Here is a 26,796-nt window from a genome sequence, read left to right as displayed (position 1 = left end):
AGAGTGGCGGCGGCTTAATTTAGCAATATAGTTATTAAAGTGCTAGTTAGGTTGGAAATTTCCTTCTATTTTTGGTGAATTAATTAGTGCCATGAATCCATGATGATATTTGTGCAAGATTTAATATTTTGCTATAGGTCGAATTAGATGAATGATCATTTCTTTAATGTACTTAGTTATATATATGACCTCATTATGCTAAATTCGGCTATTTTCCATGTTTCACTTATTTTCTTATATGGATAATACAGTAGCTATTTAAATCGCAAAATTTGATCAAATTCTGATGAGTATTACAATATATAAATACTACGTGATTTTAAATCACAAAATATTATTTTTTTCTAATTGTCACATACGTGTAAGACGCAGCTTATTTGGTGATGCTCCAAACGATATTGTTTAATTAGCATATATACTTTCTTTCTATTCTTTTCATGTTTTACTTTCTTCTTAACCAAAGATGTATTTTAACATAAATGAGACAATTATTTTGAACTTCATGATTTAGTAGTATTATATTTCAAATCTTATAATATATCAAATTTTATTATTTAAATAAGTATATTTTTCATTTCTTATCGTGTATATATATTACATGTATGCTTGTTCTCACATTTGAAGATATATTTGTTAGATGAATCAAGAACTAATTCATGTCTTAGAGCATCTCCAACCATTACACTAAACTCAAACTCATTTTATTATAAATGTCACACTAAATATCGATTTTGCTCTAACCATTTACACTAAACTCAAAAGTAATATTCCTCATCCACTAACTTTTTACACTTTTCAATCATACCTATATATTTTATCTAAATTACACACTAACCCCATGGCACTTTGTCAATATCTTAAATTTAAAATAATACTCCCTCCGTCCCCTAATAGGAGTCGTTGTTTGACCGGGCACGAGTTTTAAGAAATGTAGAGAAAAATTGGTTGAAAAAGTTAGTGGAATGTGGGACCCACTTTTTTATATTGGTTTTATAATAAAATGTGAGTGGAGTGAGTTAGTGGAATGTGGGGCCTACTACCATTTATGGTAAAAATGAAGAGTGATTCTTAATGGGGGACGGCCCAAAATGGAAATTAGCGACTCTTATTCGGGGACGGATGGAGTATAATATAAGATTTATTAATTAATATAACTAAACATGAAATCTATTATTCATTAAATAATAAATTACAAAATTTAGAAAATTTAAATGATAAATTACAAAATTTTAATTATTAGTCTTATGTTTTTATTTTATGTATTTGGCTTATGTTTCTCTATTTTATAATTTCTATTTGTTTTAATTATTAAAGTTTAACTATTGTTTATTATATTTGATAGCATATTTTATTTGAATATATTAATATACGTATAGTATTTAATTAACTAGTAAAATAATTGTTTCCATACATTTTATATGTACCGTTAGTTATTAGGGGCCAGCCACTATTTAATAACTAAATCAAATATTAATAAGATTAGATTAGGTTAATTCACAGATTCATCTTCTCCACGCCGCTCTCTGCTTTCTTCTCCGTAAGTTTTTTTTTTCTGTGTATTTTGATTTTTCTCTTCCTTCACTTCTTTTATCTTCTTTTATTTTGATAAATATGAATTGATTTGGACTTGAATGCAATAACTCAAACTATAAAAAATGTTTTTGGTATATCAAATCTAAATATATGTATTTTTTCTTCAAAAACCTATAATGGGATTGGTTTTGCCGTATTGTTAAAGGTAATATTCTACCGCATTTTAGATTTTACGGTACTGTTGAAAATGGTCTTAAACTCAAAAATACAAGAGTCCATTGAATTGATTTGGAGATGAATTAAGGTAATAATAAAATAGGTTTACATTTTCGAGAGGAAAACTTCATGGGACTTATTGTAGTAGACTAAATAGTCAACAAAGACTAATCATAAACACACACACACACACACACACACACTCTTATGGCATGTGCCCATGTGGTGACATCTCCCGAGATAAACTTGGTCGGTATGGTTTTTTCCCAAAATTACTATAGATTTCGAAACGACAAAAGTCCTAAATTAGTGGTTGCAAATAACATTTTCCTTTTTCTTGCCAGAGGTAAAAGAATCTACTACCTTGCCCTACATTTCTTACACATATCTCGTCAAACATTACTCCCATATAGAATGTTCTAGGAGTAGAATAGTTAATACTTAAAGCAACAAAGTCAAAAATTGTGAGTTCGAGTTTAATATTTTTTGAAATTTTTATTTAATCATAAAAAATGTGGTTTTGTTACTAAATTTGAGTTTGTTTCATTCTTATAGAGAAGATTTGTTTGCATATTTTATGGACTCTAGGCAAAAACGTTGGGAATTCGAAAGTTGGAGATGGAAAAATGATAGTTCTGTTGGAGTTTCAATGATAATGAAACAGTCTGTGGTCTCTGTCAATTGACGGTCTATTGTAAAGAGGGTGCTATGTCTAAAGAAGAGAATTTTATGTGTTGATAGTCTGTCATATTATGCTTATATTTTCCATAGAGGAATTCATGTTTTAGAGACGTGTCACCCGATTCTTTACAACTAGATTTTACATAATAGATTAATTAATTGTATCTTATCTTCGTTAGTTCGTTGTATACGGACTTTGTCTGCTTTTGCTTTTGTGAAAAAGGAGTATAGTTTTATTACCACGTTATTATGCCTTTTTATTTTAGAGTGAACTACGTAAATGATACCTGATCTTTCACTTTCGCACATAAATGAGGAGTAACTAATTTTAAGATATAAACTTCTTGAACTTACAAAAATTCACCATTCATTTTCACCTTTTATGGAAACATTCATACCACATTCATATCTTTTGGGATACCCATTTTCATTAAAAAATACATTTTTGAATATCTTACACAAAACATTTGCTGTCGGCAGATTCAGAAAAAACCTTGCACTTTGCTACAGTTCATCATTGCAATGTCAATGCAATACACAGAGAGATGGGGTCAAATGCCAAAGAGGAGTATATGTTTTATAAAAGTATAAAAAATAAAATAAGTACTAATAAATAATGAAATTTTCCCACCCCCAACGTTTTTTCAGTTTTACTAATTGAATATCAGTAGCATGTACTATATTTTAAGCTCACACTGATGAAATTAAGCATGCATTTCATAGTAGAAATGTTTGCAACATACAAGTATCTATTGCAAATTTGATAAATTATTATAGTTCTAAGTAGCAAATGGAAATACAATTATCTCCTTTTTTCACATTTTTTCCACAAAATAAATACAACTAGGTCTAACTGATTGGATCAATTCATGGACCCATGTTGTAAGAATGTGACCATGGAACATATTGACATATTGTTGATTATTGTGGCAACCATAGGTACAAATCAATCCATAACTTTGACAATCTAGTTTACAATTACTATATAATACTACCATATTGAAAGTAGAAATAAAGAAAAAAAATAAACAAAAAAAGGCGACAATATACACAAGGTATGAAAGAAAAATTAGCTCACCTACAAGTCTTATATTTTTTAAAAGATAATCAATAATAATTTCACATATATCCCTGATGTAATAACTAGAACTCTCGATCTACTAAATGAAGAAGAAACGTCTTACCAATTGAGCTGCGCTTTATCATCCAGTCGGCCGGTGGTTTCCATTCATTTTTCCCATGGATATATCAGCAATAATACATCCATACATAATCTTTCGGTAAATTCAACCGGTAAAATGCAAACTTTTTTTAGCTTGCAACAATGAAACTAATTAACTAAATGGAAATCAACGGTTTGGAGCATCTATTATTAAACTTTTGTGTTACTTTTTAGATTTGTGTTACATATATCATTATCATACAAGTGTATCTTAAGATTAGTACATGTAATATTACTTGATTCATGGAGTGGAAAACAAATTCATCAAAATCCAAAACTTCAATGTACCTAAAATTGAGGACACGCCCGGGAAAGTTAGTGCTAGAAAATGATGACATCGATTCAATTTCTAAATCAAACTCCCAACTCAAAAAATAGAGATATCAAATTAACTAATAAGGCCAACATATTACTCCATCCATTCCATAAAAATATATGCACATTTTATTTATATCCGTCTCATAAAAATATGGATATTTCTACTTATAGAAAGTTATTCTCAATTCATTATAACTCATGAAATACTAATAATAATATGAGTCTTACTATCCACTGACACTATCTTAACTGCCATCCTTCTCCCCTCTCTTACTCTGTCAGTTGTGTATTAATTCTCGTGTCATTTTAAATGTCTATACTCAGAGAGAGTATAATATTAATATATTGAAGGGGTGTTCGGTTAAATGAATTAGAGAAGACCAAGACTTCTTAACATTGTTTGATTGATTGGAGAAGTCATATACTTCATCTCAAAATAATATCAAGTACGATTGGACTTTGCTATGAGCCTTGGCAATCTCAATGACATGTTAATCTTGAGCATATGAATTGGACTTTGCTATGAGCCTTGGCAATCTCAATGACATGTTAATCTTGAGCATATGAATATACCAAATAAATAAATATAGTTAAAGCCCATATCTGTGTATAAACCAAACAACAATTATTCAAGGTCTTAATTTAATTAAAATTAATTGTTAAGTACTCCGTTATAAAGTTAATTAGAAGTTAGTACAATAATGGTTAGAATTCTGAATTTAATTAAAATAAACTATAAATTAATAAAATTAAATCAGAACAATAATTTAATCCATACAAATTAAAGGCAACCGATTACAATCCTACATAAACATACATAAAAAGAAATCGACATTGATATAAAGGCAAAAATTGCCAACGGTAGAAGGCACCTGAACACTCCCCTCTAACGCGACTGCCAGTCACCGTCCAATATAATTGGTGCCATGTTACCCAATCAGTGTCATCCGCCCAATAGGACTGCGGCGTGGTATACACGCACAATAAACTGCGCGTGGCACATTGTAAAATTTAGAACATTCTCAAAATATTTTGTGTCAAGCAAAATTAAATTTAAAGAATATCGTGTGGTTGAAGAAAGAAAATTGATTACCCCGAAAATGACGCAACTACGCTTCTAGTTGCACGATTTATCTCCACCGATCACGCTTAAAACAAACACGATTTCGATTGTGCTGACGCGATTAAACACGAGTTTAGCCTGCACTGGTCATTACTGTAGAGAAAAATCTCGTAGACTAGCGCCAGGTATGAAAGCTTCGTCCGTTTTATGAGAGAAGACTAGAGAGAGAAAGGGAGAGGCTTTTCTGGTGACGATCCACGACTTTATAGCTTTTTAACGGAGTTGAGAGAAAATCATCACTTTACTCTGCCACAGGTATATTGTATTTCGCAATCAGCTAGCTTTTTTGCGAATTTGAGGAATTTCAGTTGATCTGTCTCGATTCTGTGCTCGCGAAGATTCACGAATCATAACTGTGCATGGTCTATTATTTTGCTTTACTCTGTTTTTCACAAGCTTTGTGGATCAGTTATTTCCTGATTGCGAACTTCTTAATTGATTTCATTGAGAAAGTGAGCTTGCTAGTTTACTTGAGATCATTGTTGTTGTGTGAATTAAATATCCTTGGATTTTTGTATGACGTGGTCTGGTAGTTTATTGGATTATTTCTTCTTCTATTGATTGTGAATTGGATGATTGGACCGGACGTAGTATATTTGGAGCTGCGGTTAGGTGGAGTAGTGCAAAGAGGTTTTGTTGTGTTCGTTGTTCCAATATTAAAACCTCTCACCAGGAATGGAGAAGAAATGCAAATTAGGTGATTTAGGTTGATCTGTTTGCTATCTCATTGGAAGTTTTGCTTGATTTATGATAGTACACTTCTGATTTTAATTTATCGAGTTAGAGTATAATTTCTTAATGTTCTGCTCAACTTTTAGTGAGTTATAAATGAGAATGTTAGACTTGAGGTGCATTGTGCTGGGCATAAGCTGCAGATTAGTTGTTTTATAGTTCATCAGCGGTTGTTTGGTAATCTGCAAGATCAGGGAATAGTCAGAGGTTGTATATTTATCTGCCGTTTTTCTAACTCTCGTCTTTTATTAATTGCTTGTTGTCTTCTGAAAGACCTATAAATTTTGCAGGGTTGCATCTGGTGCGCTATCGATCCGTTTCAGTTAGAAAACTGAAACAGAGAAATGAATAATAGTGTAGTTCTTATCATGGAGCCTGATTGAGAACTAAAAGTCCGTTGCTTGGGGTAGTTGACTGCCCTGTTAAGTGGTAGAAATTGAGAATGGAACAAGTAAATAAAATTTTCCTAAAGGATCAGCAGAAAAACCCTGAACATATAAATTATAATTCTGTGGAGAGAAGGAATGAGGGTGGTGTGGGAAATTTAAACCAGATGTATAGTCAGGATCCTTCCAACTATATGAATATGAGTGTTAGACCAGCTGATGTTAATTCAAGTGCTGGTGCAAGACCTGTTATGAACTACTCCATTCAGACTGGTGAGGAGTTTGCTCTTGAATTTATGTGGGAAAGGGTGAATCCAAGGCAGCCATATATTCCAAATCCATCTGTTGAGGCTAATAGTGAAAGAAGACCTGTGGATCTACAGAGCATGCTTGGAGCATCTCGTACTGGCGGTGCTGAGAGGGGGGCTGATACTTCCTTGTTCCCCTCTATCGAAAAGGGTGGAGTTCAAAATCCTTCAAGCAATCCTCCCATAAGAGAAGAAAAACCTATTGGCCCGCTGCCTCAATCAGGGAGTAGAAACTCATTGAAACAGTCGAGGTCTCAAAACTTCCGTAGTCATTCTTCTTTGGGATCATCTAGTGGCTCATCCAGGAGACTGAAGCTGCTTTGCAGTTTTGGGGGTACAATTATGCCTCGTCCAAGTGATAGAAAACTTAGATATGTTGGAGGTGAAACACGCATTCTCCGGATTAACAAGGATATTTCATGGGAGGAGCTTAAACAAAAGGCATCTGCGATGTATAATGAACCTCATTCTATTAAGTATCAACTTCCTGGTGAGGATCTTGATGCATTGGTATCAGTATCCTCTGATGAGGACCTACAGAACATGATGGAAGAATGTAAGGCTTTTGATGATGGTGGATCCCAGAAATTAAGGATTTTTCTCATTTCAAACAATGACTTGGATGATTCTCAGCTTGCTCTTGAAAGCACAGACGGTGAATCTGAGATTCAATACGTTGTTGCAGTAAATGGTATGGATTTCGGTTCAAGAAGAAACTCAATTAATGTGGACTTGGGGAACAATTTGGATGAGTTACTGAATTCCAGTGTCGTAAGAGAGACTGGACAAGCAGGGGTCAGCCTCGCTACAGGAAGTACTGTACATCCAGAACATGTCTCATCTTTATCAAATTTATCTTCCCGAGTAGAGCTGCCAAGTTCATCATATGCTTTAGAGGCAGTAGGTTACCACGCGCATGCTGTCAAGCCTGAACAGCAGCCTGAATGGAATTTGTCACGTGGTTTCCACCAAATGAGCGTCCTTCCTACCGCTGAAGAGAAATTAAGAGTTCCATCATCTGGCACATTACAATATGATTATGGTTTTTCTACATCAAATCATGCACCACTTGCGCAGAACGCAGTCCAGAATCCTACCATTGGGCATATGGGTCCTCAGAAGGCACTTAATATGGAAGAGCTCTATGGAAGTTATAATGCTAAGGCACCAGGAGTATCAGGAACAGAGAAAAACATGGATTATAAAAAGGCTCTCCAGAAAAAAACTGAATCTCATACAGATCCAGAAGGTTTTCTGATGGGTCCTCAGAAGGCACTTAATATGGAAGAGCTCTATGGAAGTTATAATGCTAAGGCACCAGGAGTATCAGGAACAGAGAAAAACATGGATTATAAAAAGGCTCTCCAGAAAAAAACTGAATCTCATACAGATCCAGAAGGTTTTCTGATGGATACACATATGAACAGAGAGAATGCAATCAGCATAAGTAGTGTCGTCACTGAAGTTCAGCCTCCTGATGATGGGAAGACGGCGTCTTTAAATGGAATATCTGCTCCTAGTGTTGCTGCAGACAAGGGGACTTCAATGATGCAAACAAAAGGCAGTGAAGAGAACCACGAACACACACAGAATTACATGCCTTTAGATAGGCCCGACAATGATGGTAATGCTTCATCTGGTGCAGCATTCATGCCTGGTCAGGGTGAACATGAAGCATATACCAAAGACATCAGCCACGAACCAGATGTTCTTCCTCAACGCGTCTTCCATTCAGAAAGAATACACAGGGAATTGTCAGGACCAAACCGGTTGTTCAAATCTGATGATACTTTGGGTCCACAACTCCTAGTGACTCGATCAGATGTGTCGCATCAGATCATTGAATCTGTTGATAAGTTAACTGATTGGAATGTGACAGCCACTCCTGAAAGTTCTTTTGCCAAATCAACATATGTGGATTCCCTAGCTACTGAAGAGAAATTAAATGGGTCTTCAAATTTGGCAGATAATGACCGTGGCATCAGTGCAACAGCTTCTTCTGTTCATGATAGAAATAAATCAGAAAACAAGGCTGAGCTGAGTTCTGCAGTATCTCCCATTGATGTTACTTCTACAACAAGTCCCATAATAAACCAAGAAACTTCTGAGTATCCCCAAGACGAATCTGCTCAGACATCAATGGGAGTTCATCAGAACAGGCTGGATAAAAACACCAATGACGGAAATTTGCAGGATATGGGTAGGGTAGATGTTTCTTCTGGAGCTACTTCCCAAAGTAATCCTCATTTTGGTGCTGGAACTTCAGTGCACGAAAGCATCCTCATCGACATTAATGATCGGTTTCCAAATGATTTTTTATCTGATATATTTTCTCAGGCTAGAATAGCGGAGGGATCTGCTGGCGTTACAGCACTTCATGACTATGCTACTGGTTTGAGTGTGAACATGACTAATCATGAACCTCAACGTTGGTCATTCTTCCAGAATTTGGCACGAGACAATCCCAGAAAGGAAAGTTCTCTTATGGATCAGGATCATCCGGCTTTCTCATCTTCTCAAGCAAACATTGGAGAAGAAGCATCCCGGAATTATGGTTATCCACACCTTGATGCTGGTCAAGTTACATCAGAGAATGTAGATTCCAGTAGAAATCTCAATGCTGAAAATCAGAGGCAATCATCTGTCCCTCCAACACCTGATGCAATAAATTTCCCTTTGCCTTCAGATTATGATACATCTCTGGCTACTGGTGTTCAAATTAATCAGCCAATGACTTCAAGGGCGGTTGGGTCTAATCATGAGGTACTACTTGACTATGTATAATTTCGAAATATTATTATTATTATTATTATTATTATTATTATTATTATTATTATTATTATTATTATATATATTTTTTTTTGTCCCTATCATTTAATCTTTTGATATTTCAAGGATGGGAAGACAGCAACTCAGCCTTCTGGATTCCCAGTCGTTGACCTCTCCCATGGAGACTTTGATTCCAGTAGCCTGCAGGTATGAAGACTTTTAAGATACTGCACCTACTGAACGAACTAGTGTGGAAAATGAATGGAAATATTTCAGTTGCACCCGTTTTTACTATATCGTTCTTGACATAGAACTTCAATCCTGTGTGAACAACTTAAAATCTCTCTGAGACACTCTTATCCATCATCAAGAACTAGAAGTACTATATATTTTATTGAATGCCGGATGCCGTTTGCCAAAAGTAAATGTCCGTCTGCTGTTTCAGATTATTAAGAACATAGATCTTGAAGAGTTGAGGGAATTGGGTTCTGGAACATATGGGACGGTTTATCATGGTAAATGGAGAGGAACAGATGTTGCTATCAAGAGGATCAAGAAATCCTGCTTTATGGGACGATCATCTGAGCAGGAAAGATTGGTAAGTGTCTTCGAATTAAATGTACCTAAAATCCTCATCATATGTAAAGAATATTTCAATGTGCTATTACTATTTGCAACAGTTAGATGATGGCTTCCATCTTCTTTTGGTATCTCTGTAGTCATCTGAGTTTTGGCATGAAGCTAATATTCTGTCGAATCTTCATCATCCAAACGTGGTTGCCTTCTATGGCGTCGTGCAAGATGGCCCTGGAGCGACACTTGCAACTGTCACAGAGTACATGGTCAATGGGTCCCTTAGGCATGCTTTGATTTCCAAGGAGAGGTACTATATATTCTGCTATATACAGACCCTGTTAAATGCCCACTTTTTTTAATATGGAACTTGTTCAGGCATCTTGATCGTCGCAAGCGACTCATCATTGCAATGGATGCAGCTTTCGGAATGGAATATTTGCACTCGAGGAACATTGTGCACTTTGATCTAAAATGTGACAACCTGCTCGTCAACTTGAAGGATTCATCCCGGCCAATATGCAAGGTTCGCTCATTAGCATCCTTTAGCCCCATGAACAATACTGCATAAATCATAAAATCTTGTGCCGCAAAAAGAAATGCTTTCCTTTGAATGGGATGGAGGGAGTGTATTTTTGTATAAATATTATAACTGTGCTTGATATAAGTTTATACCAAATTATTCAGGTAGGTGACTTTGGCTTGTCGAAAATCAAAAGAAATACACTGGTCACTGGCGGTGTCCGGGGCACCCTTCCATGGATGGCTCCCGAGTTATTAAACGGTAGCAGCAGCAAGGTTTCAGAGAAGGTAAGATTTCAACATAACAAATCTCCATATTCTACAAAACATAAGCCATAACAGAAAAATGGGAATAAACCTTATCCATGTTAGTTGATGCTTTGCCATCTCCCATTTCATGTAGGTCGACGTCTTCTCTTTCGGGATCGTGCTTTGGGAGATCCTCACGGGGGAGGAGCCCTACGCCAATATGCACTATGGAGCCATCATTGGTTTGTTTTCTTGTTGGTTTATACTGTTCTTTCGGTTTGTTGGTGTGTTAGTTTATTGCGTTGTTGGTTCGTTGAAATCAATTTTTCGTAACTAGCTAAAAAGGAGTGTGTACAATAACAGATTGATATTATGGACAGGTGGTATAGTGAACAACACGCTGCGGCCACCGGTGCCCAACTTCTGCGACGCCGAGTGGAGGCTGCTGATGGAGCAGTGCTGGGCTCCGGATCCGTTGCTCCGGCCGACGTTCACGGATATCGCGAGACGTCTGCGTGTAATGTTGGCAGCATGCACCACCAAAGCTCAAGCGATTGCAGCGCAGAACCAGTTGCTGTCTAAGTGATTTTTGTGTTTATAAGAGTTTTTCCATTTAAATGGGGACACAATACACATGTATATGTATATGTTTACCTATAATCAAAAACAGAAAAAAATCAAGTTATTTTCCCCATATTTCTCCTTGCAGATAATGTACAGGAAGAGAGTGTTTTATATGTCTGTACAATAATAAATAAAAGTAAATTGTGTTAATTACTTCTTTTGCAATTTCCATATTTGTTACTATTATTAATGCTTGCACGACTTGGATATTTTTTTGAATCATGATTAGAGTAACATATTTACAACATTCTTGGATAAAATGTTAAAATGAGACTCTTAAAGAGTAGTTTGTTTGGTAAAAAAGTCATTTATACAAAACAATTTCCAACAATATTATAAATTCTTATGATTTTGTGCATGATAGCTTAGATACAAGTCTTTAAAATTGTATGAGTATTTGTTACGCTTTTATGTATCGACATACGTCATCCAATACATACATATGATTCGTTTTTTTTATGTCTGAGTAGACGACACTCAATATTTGTTTTGTATTTATAATTAATTGGAATTTCTTATCCTGTTTAAAGTTGTGGTGAAGACCACTACTTTTTCGGTTGCTTCAGTTTTATGAGTATTATTTATGTAATGGTTTTATATAAAACTCTAATTTCTTTATTTTTAGTTGACTTAATAATGTAATTCTAACTTTGTAGTACCTCGTGAAAAAGGAAACGAGCCATACGAGTCACAAACAAAATACAGAAAGTACAACCATTCAAATATATTATTACTTCAAAAACAACTCTACAATTATTTACACATTCAAATATATTATTACTTCAAATTACTATACCAAAGTATGAAAATGAAGAACATAAAGCAAAAATTACCTATTTACTAAACAAAAAATATCACACAAAGAAAACCTGGCCAACATTCAAGAGACTCTCATGAGGCACATTAAAAATCACACTATTCTCCCTGCAAATCTTCCTAAGAAATGCATATATATAATCAATAGCTATTTTCTTGTAAAACCTCGATTCCCTTCTTGCTATAACTACAGTATTCCCCAGAATATGTACCACCCCAGCATCCCTACAGCTCCTCATAAACTCGAGCTCGTCCCCCTCCGTCTGCCCGCTCTCCCGGCCAGACGACGTGTTCCCGTGCATCGCGGGGACGATGGAGTCGGCCGATGAGATCGTGAAGTCTAGATTCGACGCCGATGTCTCGCCGTTTTCCCTCGACTGCACGGTCCCCCCGCAGAGGCTGTACTCGTCCGAGTCCGAGCACCCGTCCATCATGGCCTCGAGCCTCACGAACGTGAAGAGGTTTGCGAAGAGCTTGTTCTCGAAGTCGTCGTCCTTCTTGTGGAGGTCCTTGTACCCGTACCGCGCGACGCACCGGAACATGTGGAAGCTCTTCGGGCCGATCCGCTTCACGAGGAACCGCTCGTCCTCGGGCACCGTGTAGACGGGGAGGTACTTGACGCAGACGAAGACGACGACGGAGTGGATGGCGGGGAGGTTGGTGATGAAGTGGGAGAAGATGTGAGGGACGCCGCTGGCGAGCTCGGTGTAGACGAGCCCGATCCCGGGGACGCGGACGAGGCCGAGGCTAGGGCCAAGACCTAATATCCAAGCTAAAGAAACCTTGCTATGCATCTCGAACTCGTAGCGTTTCAGGGTCCCGTAGTGCCAGACGTACATGATGAGGAGGAAGGCGGCGGCTATCACGAGCGGGACCCAACCGCCTTGGTCAATCTTGAAAAGGACGGCCGAGAAGTACGTGCACTCGACCACGAGAGACAACAACGTGAACAACAAGACGAGGAGCCAGTGGCAGTGCCACACTAGCAACATTATCAGAGTCATGAGAAGTGTGGTGACGAGCATGACCACAACGACAGCCGTACCTGTTGGCATCATCAGTCGTACAATTCTCATCAGATTCAACAACAAAATCGAAGAAACATAATCCTAGAAAATATCATTTAAAAAGACGACATTCTTCATGATTTAAATGACTATTAGCCCAAATATAAAACAGTATATACGAGTCGAGCAGGAACACGAACCGTATGCATTGCCAATTTGGCTCTTGTCTCTGAATCCAGCAGTGACAGCAATGCAAAGAACCATGAGAATCCAATTCATGTCGGGGATATAAATCTGGCCGAGAAACGTCTTTGACGTATGTACAACTTTGACCCTCGGGAAACAGCCAAGGGCGTGAGCCTGCTTGATGATCGAAAACGTAGCAGATATAGTGGCCTGGCTAGCAACGATTGCTGCTAGCGTCGCAATAATGAAAACCGGCCAGTATATACTTTCTACAAAAGACGTTCAAATCGACCATATCAGAAACTAAAACGATTTCCGGTTCAATCTAAACACGAAGATGAGCAAATATTACTACAAAGTAGTGTCTCTCAATCTAGCTTCCGATCTGATTTAACATGGCACGTTCGATTCTTGAAATTTTACACTCGTTCTCAGACATGCGAATTCAAGGACGAATTATACCTGGGATCGATCGATAAAATGCATCAACAACGTGATCATGATTTTGCATGAGGTATGCTGCTTGGCCCGAGTAGGCTAAAAGGAGACAAGGAAAAACGACGATGGTAAAAGCAAGCTGTACAGCAGAAACCGGAAAATGAGCAAGATCAGCAAACAGTGCTTCGGTTCCTGCAACGACGAGCAGTCAAAATTAGTACATCCATTTTTTTGCGTGTGCGTGAGAGAGAGAGAGAGAGAGAGTCATCCGAACCTGTGATACTGAGCATGATCCCGCCAAGGGACGTCCAATCTTTCTTCTTTCCATTTCTGAAATACCGATATATGTACAGAGGCGAAAAGGCTTTCAGAACCGAGCTATCGTAGTTGTATATGTTGTAGATGCCGATGCCTCCAATAAACAGAAACCAAAGCAAAACAACCGGAGCAAAGAGCCAGCCGACTCTATCCGTGCCATAATGTTGCATACTGAACAATCCGACCAAAATGATCACGGCTACAATCACCACAACATCTGCACCAAAGAATAGAAGCTCAATCCCGTAACATAACGAATTACAAAGAGGATAACCATCGGACCGAAGATCGTACCATTGCTCATCTTTGGATGGTCCAACCTGATCCCTCCAGAAGCAGAAAGAACTGTGTATATTCGTTTTGGTCAACAAAGAGATAGAAATAGGTGTAGATGCATCATTAGTTATGAACGAACGAACAAAATAATTACCGGATATAGCGGGGGTGAGAATCCCGTCACCAATCACCATGCACGTCCCGACAAGTACTAGCATAAGAAGGGAAGTTTTTCTAAACGCGTTTGCCTCCAGCCACGCCTTTGTCTTGGCAGCAAACGAAAGCTCATGGACCGTGTTTCGGCTATAAGTTGTCAGCTCCTCGTCGGTCTTGTGTTGATTGGGAATCGTTCGGACTTTAGCATGCCGACAAAGTAAAGAATAAAGAGCAAAAGTTCCCCCTGCACAAAAATGTTCAATCATTCACAATGATTCTTAAAAAGCCCCAACAAATCTTTGTCGGACGAGGGAAGCTTACCTTGGCCATTGTCGGTTGCTCTGCACACGATGAAAACATACTTGAGGAGAGGTATCAGCGTGAGAGAGTATATGATCAACGAAAGGGCGCCTATAATGTCCTCTGTGTCATCTACTCCATCGGGAAAGGTGTTGTAGAACACGTACAGAGGAGACGTTCCTAAGTCGCCATACACCACTCCAAGGCTCTGAAACGCAAGCCTCAAGAGCAAAAGCGACGATAATTTCTGTTTTATTAACCAAGTGTTAGCACCATATATCCATATCTCTAATCAAAATAAGATACTAATTCTCACATGAACTTGATGCCTACATCAACTTAGGGAGCGTTTTGCTTTAGAAATACGAACACATAGGATCGAGTAGTTGAACGATGTGATCGCCAAACAAGTTCGAAATTAATCAATGCATTAAAGTAAAAGGTAGATTAGCTTCGATTATTTTTATCTATCCATCCTATCGCTCAAAGTAAACGCATCAAAATCCAACACGAACACTCTTTGACTGTGTTAAATACATCATCCAACCATCCATTTCCAACTAACAAATTAACACCACAAAAATGATTCAAGAACAACAGCAAACACGATAGACCGATAAAACATAGGATTGAGTAGTTGAACGATAAGATGGTTGAATTCGAAATCAATCTCTCCATCCTATCATTCAAAGTGAACACATCAAAATCCAACAAGAACACTCTATGATTGTATACATCATCAAACCTTCCATTTCCAACAATCAAACTAACACCACAAAAAATGATTCAAGAACAACAACAAACCAATACAACTCCACAGAAAAATCATGTGATCTCAAGAGCTATAGGACTATAACATTAAAAGAGACAAAACACCAAACATCAAGATTCTATGTCAAATCAAAGTCAAAGTGAAAAGGGGGTGAAAGCTGCACAAAATCCTACACCTCAGTTAGGATCAGCCTACATAAAAAAAAGCAAAACAACTTTATCTTTTTATTACCTTTTCTCTATACATATTTTTAAGCCTCCCAGCTTCCTCATCCATGGGCTGATCAAGCTTCTGCTCTAAATCCCACATCTCCCCTTTTGCTTCACTCCCATCAAAATCCACACCAGATGCCATCTTCTACCCAATCTATGATTTCAAGAACTAAACTTTCTTGATTTCAAGAATCCCAACTTTCCCAGATTCAAGATTCAATCTTGCAAAGGGAAATCCAACCCTTGATCAAGAAATGATTAAATTTTTTTTGAAGGGGAGTAATAAGATTTAATTTTTTCTTGGGTGGAGAAGGAATTGAGATGTGGGGTCAGCTAAATAGCAGCCACATAAGGGTAGAGTTCAATCGTTGAGAACCAAAAAAAAAACACATCTTCTCTGGTAATGAAACTCAACTGTCTGAGCTTGCCGTAGGCATGCACGAACCAAACCGGTCCGCCAGTTAACCGGCGGTTCAAGCGGGCCGGTTCAGATTCGGAAATATCACGAACCATAACCGGCGGTTCACCGGTTCGAACAGCCGGTTCAATAAAATTTTAAATTTTTTTTTATTATTTATAAAATCAATTTTTATATATAAAAATCAATTTTCACAAATAAATAAATACAATAATTTTATAATAGCCCATATTTATTTGTTGGGCCTATGATTCTAAGAAACTATTATTGGTTGTTTATCTTTTATAGAGACATCCTTGAATATTTTGCGTTTCACTTTCAATATGGGACGAAATATGTTGAATTATTTTCTTTTATAAGTACATGTTTAGATCATTCATTCATCTTTTTACAAGGTGAGATACAAAACTTTCATTTGTTTTCTACTTTTCTTTATTTTTTACTACATTTTATTATTCACTAACTTTATCTTTATTTTTGTTATAATTCATTTTTCTAAGACAAATTTATAGATAATAATAGAATCAAATAGAATAGTTCAATTAAATTTGAATGTTGTTATTCTAATAGATGTAGTATAATTTATATATTAGTAGTAGACTAATAGTATGATTTTGTATAATAGTTGTTATTCTAATAGATGTAGTATAATTTATATAAATAAAATTATTATTTGTGAATATATTCTTGATAGATAAAAATAAACAATTATTGAGTAATATGATTTGTATAAAGATAAATAATTATTCATATTATAGTTATCACTAGATTAATAAAATTTATATAATAATTATTCTCTTAATGTGTATAAATTATAATGGTATTTACTAGTTAATATATACATAAACTTATACACAAACAAATCGATAATCATAAAGAATTAAAGAATAATACTTTATGTAATTATATTTATTGTTAAGTTATAATAATAGAAGATAGTTAAGATATAAACTAATATAAACAAAGATGATGGAGATGTATCATGTAGTTATATATAAAGAGTTTTATCACATATTGAAATAAAGAACAACACATCCAAGAACATGTAGTTATAAAAGAGAATCATCCAAAAGCTCAAGTCCAACATTAAGTGTAAATTGTAACTTATAAGTTGTGACTTGTGACTTGTAGTCTCGTTGGAATAAACACTAAAACGAGAAGAATTGCAAAAAAAAAAATTACGAACCGCCGAACCTGCCCGGAATCTGCGGTTCAGGCCAAAAACTGGCGGTTTTGAACCGCCTCGTGAACCGGCGGTTTTTTGAACCAGAACCGGAACTGCCGGGACCCTTAGCGGGCTGGTTCCGGTTCATGGGAATGATATACCGTGAATCGCCGGTTCCGACCCGTGTGCGAATGTGATTCAGCTTGAAGTGGGCCACCCTCAAGATTTCAACTTTAGTTAGCAAAAGCCAACTTCTTCATTTCCATCTACTGACAATGATATCATCTGATTTAATCTTGAAGATGGAGGCTAGAATGTAGAAATCAAACTATGCTCTCTTCTTGAACTTTCTCTTTGAATTTTTGATTGAGTTTTCAGGTATGTGTAGAATTAGATTTAGAGCATCAGCAGTGGCGCGGAATTCCCGACGGAATTCCTCGCGAAATTCTCAAAAACACCTCCTATCACGTCATACGGACTTTCCACTGCACTGTCATGTCATAAGGACTTCCCACTGCACAGTGGCGGACATCTCCAAGAACTTCCCGAAGGACTACCCACAATTAAAAAAACCACAATTTCCGGAATTAAACAATTTACGGAATTAAAATTTTGACACAAATAGGGAAAAAATTCCATTAAATAAAAAGAAAAGAAAAGTACATTTCACCAAATTAAAAAAAAAAATTTCAATAATTAAAAACTACATCAACGACGACCCCTCCGCTGCCATACTTCTTCAATAATATCGTTCTGGAGCCAAACATGGGCTTGTATTTGGCGCATGTTGGCAAACGCACGGACTCGATCGACATCATCATAGGGTATCCCCATACCCCATACGTACATTGCTAGTGGTCACGCCGTGGCTTGGACCCGCAGCACCAGTATCATCATTGGTCCAATCAGTCTGTGCTAGACCTTCATCTTCGACAATCATGTTGTGCACAATAATACATGCGTACATGATGTCGGCGATGCTGTCAACATACCACAGCCGTGTTGGACCCTTCACTGCCGCCCATCGAGCCTGGAGCACACCAAATGCCCGCTCCACATCTTTGTACGCTGCCTCCTGGCGACCCGCAAAATATATCTTCTTTTCATCTGCTGGGCATCTGATCATCTTCACAAATACGGGCCATATAGGGTATATCTCATCCGCCAAATAATAGCTCATATTGTGCTGGTTGCCGTTGGCGACGAAGTTGACGGCCGGACCAACGCCCATGCACTGCTCGTTGAAAATGGGCGACGACTGGAGGACGTTGATGTCGTTGTTAGAACCGGCTACTCCAAAATAGGCATGTCAAATCCACAGCTGTTAGTCAGCTACCGCTTCAAGGATCATCGTGGGATTCTTGGCCTTGAAACCAGTAGTGTACATCCCTTTCCAGGCAGCGGGGCAGTTCTTCCATTCCCAGTGCATACAATCTATGCTGCCTAACATCCCTGGAAACCCGTGCTGATTCCCGTGCAAATCCAGCAGAGCCTGGCAATCTTCGGGGGTAGGCCTCCGAAGATACCTATCCCCGAATATCTCCCTAACGTCCTGACAAAAATACTTCATGTAATCGCGGGCAGTCGTCTCGCCGATGTGGAGGTACTCGTCGAACATGTCGGTCGCGCCTTCGTATGCCAGCTGCCTGATTGCGACAGTGCACTTCTGAATAGGCTTGTGGCCGGGTTTACCGGCCGCATCCTCCCGCACCCTGAAATACCCGTATCGACGCTCCAAAGCGCCCACGGTACGCAGAAAGTGCGGGCGATGCATCCTAAACCGTCGCCGGAACAGGTTCTCCCCAAACCATGGCTCCGGCGCAAAGTAATCCTCATACAACCGAGCGTGGGCAACGAGGTGGTCCCGGGGTATTATAGTTCGAAGATGAATGGGTCGATGTACCGCCGGCGCCAAGGTCGCTTGTTCCTCCCTCTCCGCTGATTCCCGTGCACGTGCATGAATCAGACACATCATTTGTTCATAATGCCCACCACTACCACTACCACTACCACTACCAATACCAGTCATTCCGTATATATAAAAGAAATGTAGAGAGGGAAACTTGTTAAAACAAGTGGTGCGAATGAAATGCAGTTCACCGAGCTGTATATATAGAAATTTAAAAATAATTTAATGCAATAAACGGGAATTCCGCGCGGACGTCCGTGGGAGTCAACACAATGGCGGACGTCCGCACGCCCGTCGCGACGGAATTCCGCGTAACGCCGCGGAACTGCGATGTCCTCGGCGGAATTCCACCGGAACGGACGCCATTGCTGATGCTCTCAGAGGTTCCTCACTCTCTTTGTTTGTATTTATGCGTGCCAAGTGGATTTGAGATACAAATCCAAAATCTTGAGAGATGGATCTGGAAAATTGATTGATCAATGTAAAAACAGCCTGAAAATCTTGACTTGCGTGTTGTGTTTGATTGGAACTTATTTTCGTATGGTATCACAACTCTACTTCTGCACCACAGATTATTTTTTCATTAAATGATATGGAAAATACCAATATACTTATCTGATAAATGTAATAACATATTATACCAATATACTTATCTGATAAATGTAATAACATATTATTATTATTATTATTATTATTATTATTATTATTATTATTATTATTATTATTATTATTATTAGCATCAGGTTCAGGCCACTCATATTCTACTTGCATACTATAAATTTAGCTATTCGATTTTGGCTTAGTCATATTCAAATATGACAAAAATGCACATTTTTTAGATTGTGTTAAATCAGATAATTTTAAGATAAAAGGAGTTATTTATTCTGATTGAGTTAGAAATTTCCAAACGCTAATCTTATAAATTTAGCAAATTATTTGGATTAATTAATAAATTTCGTGTTGTATTTATGTGGAAGATTAGTTTGAGTATCTTAAAATTTGAACTTGTCATTATTGACTATTTGTTCAAATATAAATTAGCTACATGCACAAATAATTATTCACAAAGTTTATTAAATGCCCACATAATTAGTTTCTTATTTGATCAAATTCTTATATGCTTTGCTTTGTTCAAATATAAATTAGCTACATGCACAAATAGTTATTCACAAAGTTTATTAAATTCCCACATAATTAGTTTCTTATTTGATCAAATTTCTTATATGCTTTGCATGCTCTTAATTTTTTTTCCTAATAAATTACTAATTAATACACTTAAAACACAATTGATAGATGCTTTGACAATTAAGTCAAAAAATATATTTATACTGCAAGTTGAAATATATAAGGTGCTATAACATTTTAATATCGTCATTAGTTTTGTCTTTTTAAGGCGACTAACGATTATTTAAATTTATATTGGTGTGGCGTCACGATCTAATAATTTAAAACAATCTTCCACTAAATTGATGCTTTTTAATGGCTGAAATAATGAAATTACGTGGCAGAAGAAAAGTTAGACATTTCTATTGATAATACAAATTATTGCGTCATTCAACTATTATTCTAATCAAAGATGCCATTTAAATGAAAAGATAGATTGCTGGAAAAAGGTAAAGGAAAAAAAATCAATCAAAATTGTACGATGATTGATACTCTCCGTCGTACAAGAATATGTATGCACTCTTTTCTTTTAAATTCATCCTACAAGAATATGCACTTTCCAATTTTAAAAACTATTTTCTCTCTTATGAGGTGGGACTCATTCCCCACTAACAATACTTTAATTATTTTTCTCTCTACCTGACTCAACTTATTTCTAACACAAGTATACCCACAAGTGTAAGGGGCTAATGTAGCAAACAGTAAGCAAGGGTATCGTATCCACAGAGACAATAAGTGTCAACCTAATTACCACGAACCAACCTCAACTACTATCTAGATGAATCGGAAAGTTTTATTTTTCTAAATCTACTTAAAAGCAAAGTAAAAACAATAATTAAAGCAATTGGAGACAACTTAGAGAACTAAAAACAACAAAAGGTAATGGATGTAGGTCAGGAATTGGGAAGCGTAGAATCCTACGGGATCGATAACAACTATCCTATGCTCAACTAATTTCCAGACTATGTCACACAATGGGTCTCAAGGGTTATTAAGCTATCACTAAGGTAAAACTATATCTTCTCTCGAAGCATACAATTTGTAGATTGCTATCTAGAACTGAAGTCTCATTCCTAGAACTAAGGCAACAACTCCTAATAGCTCCTAAGATACTTAGCTTCATTCAAAGGCTAAAATCTCTCGATTATATTGACAAAGACGTCAATTTCTTCTATTTCAAATTAAACTACTCAATTCTCAGTTCTTGTAGTAGAATTCACATGCATTTATAAGGTGATCAATCAAATAAATGTATAAGCACAGAAGAAATCAAAATAACCACATGAACCAAGACATAGAAAACAGAAATCAATTAAACATAAAAATCATTGTATCTCCCCCGTAGAACTCTATGGAAGATTTAGCTACTCATGTTCGTCACAAAAGTCAAAGTAATATTCGAAGAAATATTCAAAAACATTGTTTGAACAAAAATAAACTAAAATATGAACTCCTAGAATTGGATTGGGCAGATTGGAGGCCTCGTCTTCAATCTTGCGATGAATACTCATTCTCTACTCGCTCTTCTCTTCTTTCTAGGTGGAAAACTGGTATTCTTGGGGTATGAGGCGCGTAAGGTTGTACAGGAGGCGTCCTCTTCATATTTACTTAATTAGGGCTCTAATTTCGATCATTAGTATAGTCGGACAAACCTGGCGGGTCACCAGGTTCATCGAGCCTCAAAGTTGACGACTCACCAACTGCTTACGGCGTTTTTCCCGTGCGTTACTGGCGGGTCGCCAGGTTCGTTTGCACGCGAACCCAGAGAGTCGCCAGCTACATCACTGCTACGCGCAGTCTTTGCAAAACGGCTATAACTTCTTCTACCGACCTCCGATTGAGACGTTTAAGATATCCACGCGAAGCTCTTTCAAAGATGAAGAGAATGGTATGCTTTATGGACTAATTGAACTTCAAATTCTCTAGAAAATATGTCTCGAACCAAAGCTGTTGCACATCCACATATTTTGTACATTTTTCTACACTTTCTTCACAAAATGGTCAAAATATCAACATAATAGAGAAGTAGATATAAACACGCCTAATAATAGAAAAAATATGATTAGATTCATACAAAACTACCCTCTAAAACCATGCAAAATCCAAGTGAATCACTACCTCTCTCTTACTTTACCAATTTTGCATTAAAACTCGTGTCGTCCCCAAAGTGCATATTCGTTGGGGACGGAGGGAGTATAAAATTATTATGGTTTAGAGTGAACTACACAAATGGTCCCTGAGCTATGCGTTTTGCACGCAAATGGTACCTAAACTTTAAAAATATCGTGGGTAATCCCTTAACTAATGTGTAATCACATTTTTTTATACTTTTTCACTATTCATCATAATTTTGCACCAAAAATGCCCCAAGGCATGAAGGGAATTTTTGGACTTTTATATATAGATACTAGATTGGATATTTTCTTTATCTTTCTCTCTAGTACTAAATATGATATTTTCTTATAGTTTGAGTACCTAAAATGATATTATTCACTTCACTTTTTTCAATCACTTTATGCCATATCTTCTTTCTCTCTATTTCTATAAAATTTTAGGAAGTAAAAAATTAAAATAAAAAAATACACTATGAAATTCTTAAATATGGATTAAATTTAAAATTATAAATTTAACTATCAAAAAATTTTAGCTAAATTTAATTTGATTATGGTTCAATAAATTTTTTAATATTAAATATTATGATTAATTGAAAATTAAGAATTTAGTTTTAATTTAAAAAATTAATTTTTAATATTAAAAAAAATAATCAAATCACAATTAAAATGAAATTTTGCTACGAATTATTTTTATAATTAATATATTTAAGAATTTCATACTATTTTTTATTTTAATTTTTTACTCCTAAAATTTTTAGAGAAAGAGATAGAAAGAAGATATAACATAAAGTGATTGAAAAGTGAAGTGAATAATAACATTTTAGATACTCAAACTATAAGAAAATATCATACTACTAGAGACAAAGATAAAGAAAATATAAAATCTAATATATAGATATAAAAGTCCAAAAATGCCCTTCATGCCTTGCGGGGGCATTTTTTATGCAAAATTGTGATGAATAGTGAAAAAAGTATAAAAAATATGATTATACCTTAGTTCAGGGACTACCCACAATATTCTTAAAATTTAGGTACCATTTATGTGCAAAACGCATAATTCAGGGACCATTTGCGTAGTTCACTCTATGGTTTAATTCCATGAGTGAACTATAAAAATGGTCCATGAACTATGAGTTTATCTCGCCCATAGTCTCTGGACTTTAAAAATATTGTCAGACATCCCTGAACTAAGGGTTTATCTCGAAATTGGTTCTTTTGCTATTTTTTATACGAAAATACCTTTTTGTGGGTTTGGGCAATTTGGTCTTTTTACACTTTTAACATTTTAAATCTGAAATTATTTCAAAATTATCATTTTTCTTCCCTTTTGTCATCCTTCACTTTATTTCTTTATTTTAATATTAGATTTAATTTTATAAATTAAATTTTAAATTTAGATTTTTAAATATTAATAATTTTTTTAATTATTAGAATTATTAAATAATAAAAAATAATAGTTTTAATCAATATTTGATAGTGTCTAATATTTAATCAATAAGGTATGCCGACGCTAACTTAGTTTTAATCAATATTTAATGGTTTTAATCGTAAATGGATCATATAACACGATTATTCTGAAATAAATATGCATCTAATGTAAGACTAATATAATTTTCGTTTATTTATTTGAAAACAATCAAAATTAACTAGAAAATTTAAACAAAATACTTCTATATAAAATTTTTAGTAGTATCAAATTTTAAGTCAACTTCATAATATATAATCACAAACAATTATAACAATTGAAGAAGGCTAAGTAACTCTTATTTTTCCATCATGATTAATATTATTTTCTGTAGTTTTCGATTCAACTGAATATTATATTAAATAACAAAAATTAATAGTTTTAATCAATATTTATAGTCCATGAATTAATAATTTTAATTAATAAAAATTTATTGATATTTAAAAATCTAACTTTAAAATTTCATTTTATAAAATTAAATCTAATATTGAAATAAAGAAACAAAGTGAAGGATGTCAAAATGGAAGAAGAATGATAATTTTGAATATTATCAAATTTAATACATCACTAAAATAATATTGAATTTAAAATGTTATATGGTATATGTTGAAACGAATAGGGACCTACATTAGATGGTCTATGTTGAAAAATGTAAACAATGCTTTGGTCCAGTAATTAATATTTTATTCAATAAAAGTTTTACCAAGTTTTTAGAAATATAAATTAGACATGCATGATTACTAAAAATAGTTATTTTGCGACAGTTTTGGCCATAATAATAAAACATACTACAAAATATACTCATTTTCGTATTAGTAAATGTATGCAAATTGTTTATCATGAAATAATTACCAAAAAAAATAAAAAATTATTTTATAAATTTAAAAAATTATAAGGTTGATTAAAAATTAACCAAAAATGTTATTCAAATGAACTATCCCCTACAATAATTGTTGCTATTACTGAAGTTACTGTTATAAAATGATTGTGTATCATGAATCAGTCATTGATTAGTGATTATTGTTAGAATACTCCAAATCTTTAAATCTGCATGTTTAATTTATTCAGACTTTAGTTAGTGGAATATCTGTGTATATAGGAATATAAAATCAGAAATTTGAACATGATATATATCAACTTATAATTAAGTGATAACACATTACTATTTACTAACATTTATGGAGCCCACATGTACACCACTTGATTAGTACAGTCAATTACATTAATGATAATCCTATTCGTAATCGTATGGTTAAATTCAAAGTGCAATACGAATTTATATACTCCTACTAGTACTAGATTTCAACTTTTGGACAATATTTTATCAACAATCTACACATGTCAATTTCCTTACTTTACTGGCAAAAAGAAAGAAGTCAATAGCAATCGAAAATTCAACTAATTAAAAAGATAATATACTATGATTTCCCTAATCTAATAATACTATGATTATATATTAATTAGGATTAATTGAATGCTGCGCGCCGCATATATTTGATGAGAGTACATTCTATATATTTCATTTCTAGATAGGAAATTAATAACGAAATGGAGTTATATATGTAGGAATTGATGAATTTAACATATAGTAGTAATAAAATGTAAGAAAATGACATTTAATTACGAGGGAAATGGTTAATAACCACTAAATCATGAAGTTTTGACAAATTTCAGTTAGTCCTATGAAATTTCAACTTTGCTCAATTATTGAATCAGTATATAAAACAATATTTCTAGAAATAGACTTTATTTTAATTAAATAAGTACTCCTGCGATATTTTCTTTCCTTTTTTCTTATTCTAATTAAATAATATAATATTATTTTGAGCATCACCAAAGATCTTATTTTGTACACGGATGAAGCAAGAGATAATTAACAAAAATTGAATCTTCAAAATTCAGTATATATTTTCAAACTTCATGAAACTAGCCATAATTTGACCAATTACACAATTTAAATGGCTATTATTCCTCATAATTAAGAGTTATTATCTCTTGTAAAAAATCACACCACAACGCACCCAACATCAATTTAGCCAATATTATATCCATTAATTGTAATAAAATTTTTATCTTCTTTATAAGAAGCTATCATATATTTTTTTTCCAGTTGAATTGGGTGAAGGGATATATTAATGAAAATACATAGGAAATGTCCCACGTCTATTGTTTGGATGTACATGAGATGATGAGAACATGGTTTTGCATATTTAAAAATAAATTACATCACCATTTTAATAACTTATATCATATTTAAATAATCAATGATTTATTAAATTATTATCTGTCGCCGGGGTTCGCACTATGAATTCGGAATCTAAAGAAGTCGTTGAATAAAATAATAAATTAGGTTAGTAAAATTGAACAGTTGAGATTCTCTCTCAGGCTTATTTTAATTGACTCTTTTCGATTTATTTTAAATATTTGAGCTGCCAAGCGAAATAAACAACCATTAAATAGAATTTTTAAATTGTTCCAAATTTTTCCTACGTAGCAGATATAACAACATTCTGGACTTGTAATGTATTTTTATTGATGAAATTCCACAAAGTCCACTTTCTAAATCATCTACATAAAAAAGGGTTTATTTTTTAATAAAATATAGCTAAATTGATGTAAGATTGTACGAAGAGCAAATATATTTTATTAGTAATTTTTTTGTAAATAAAGACTTTAATTATTTAATTTTTGCCGTTCCGTTTAGTTGATAAAGAGCAATTACAGCTGATACGACGTCGTGTGCACTTGTATCAGGTCTTTTCCGTACAGATTTAGATTAATAGCACATGACAATGTTCATTATATAATGATTTATTACTCAATT

General features: G+C 35.0%; 2 protein-coding genes across 4 annotated transcripts; one reads left to right on the top strand and one right to left on the bottom strand.

Annotated features, from left to right (window-relative positions):
- The first annotated feature begins 5,163 nt into the window (after positions 1 to 5,163).
- On the top strand, positions 5,164 to 11,409 carry LOC121776176. 3 transcript variants are annotated; one of them, XM_042173323.1, is made up of 10 exons: positions 5,164 to 5,348; positions 6,116 to 7,641; positions 7,792 to 9,282; positions 9,415 to 9,495; positions 9,734 to 9,886; positions 10,008 to 10,171; positions 10,240 to 10,387; positions 10,549 to 10,671; positions 10,787 to 10,874; positions 11,013 to 11,409. In XM_042173323.1, the coding sequence occupies exons 2-10, from the start codon at positions 6,268 to 6,270 to the stop codon at positions 11,216 to 11,218; spliced, it is 3,828 nt and encodes a 1,275-aa protein (XP_042029257.1). In that variant the 5' UTR covers positions 5,164 to 5,348; positions 6,116 to 6,267; the 3' UTR covers positions 11,219 to 11,409. The 3 variants fall into 3 exon arrangements, with proteins under 3 accessions (XP_042029257.1, XP_042029256.1, XP_042029255.1); XM_042173322.1 differs by having other exon boundaries at positions 6,116 to 7,768; positions 7,919 to 9,282; XM_042173321.1 differs by having other exon boundaries at positions 6,116 to 9,282.
- A 547-nt stretch (positions 11,410 to 11,956) lies between these two features.
- Positions 11,957 to 16,116, bottom strand: LOC121777721 (potassium transporter 11-like). Its single transcript, XM_042175066.1, has 8 exons — positions 15,757 to 16,116; positions 14,775 to 15,000; positions 14,452 to 14,697; positions 14,316 to 14,366; positions 13,978 to 14,238; positions 13,728 to 13,895; positions 13,280 to 13,534; positions 11,957 to 13,117 (listed from the first exon to the last, which is right to left on the bottom strand). The coding sequence occupies exons 1-8, from the start codon at positions 15,877 to 15,879 to the stop codon at positions 12,111 to 12,113; spliced, it is 2,337 nt and encodes a 778-aa protein (XP_042031000.1). The 5' UTR covers positions 15,880 to 16,116; the 3' UTR covers positions 11,957 to 12,110.
- Between the last annotated feature and the right edge of the window lie 10,680 nt (positions 16,117 to 26,796).

The sequence above is a fragment of the Salvia splendens genome, chromosome 18 (genome assembly GCF_004379255.2).
Source record: "Salvia splendens isolate huo1 chromosome 18, SspV2, whole genome shotgun sequence".
Classification (NCBI taxonomy): domain Eukaryota; kingdom Viridiplantae; phylum Streptophyta; class Magnoliopsida; order Lamiales; family Lamiaceae; genus Salvia; species Salvia splendens.
The sequence above is the reverse complement of the archived record's forward strand: the minus strand, read 5'-3'. Positions and strand labels throughout refer to the sequence as shown.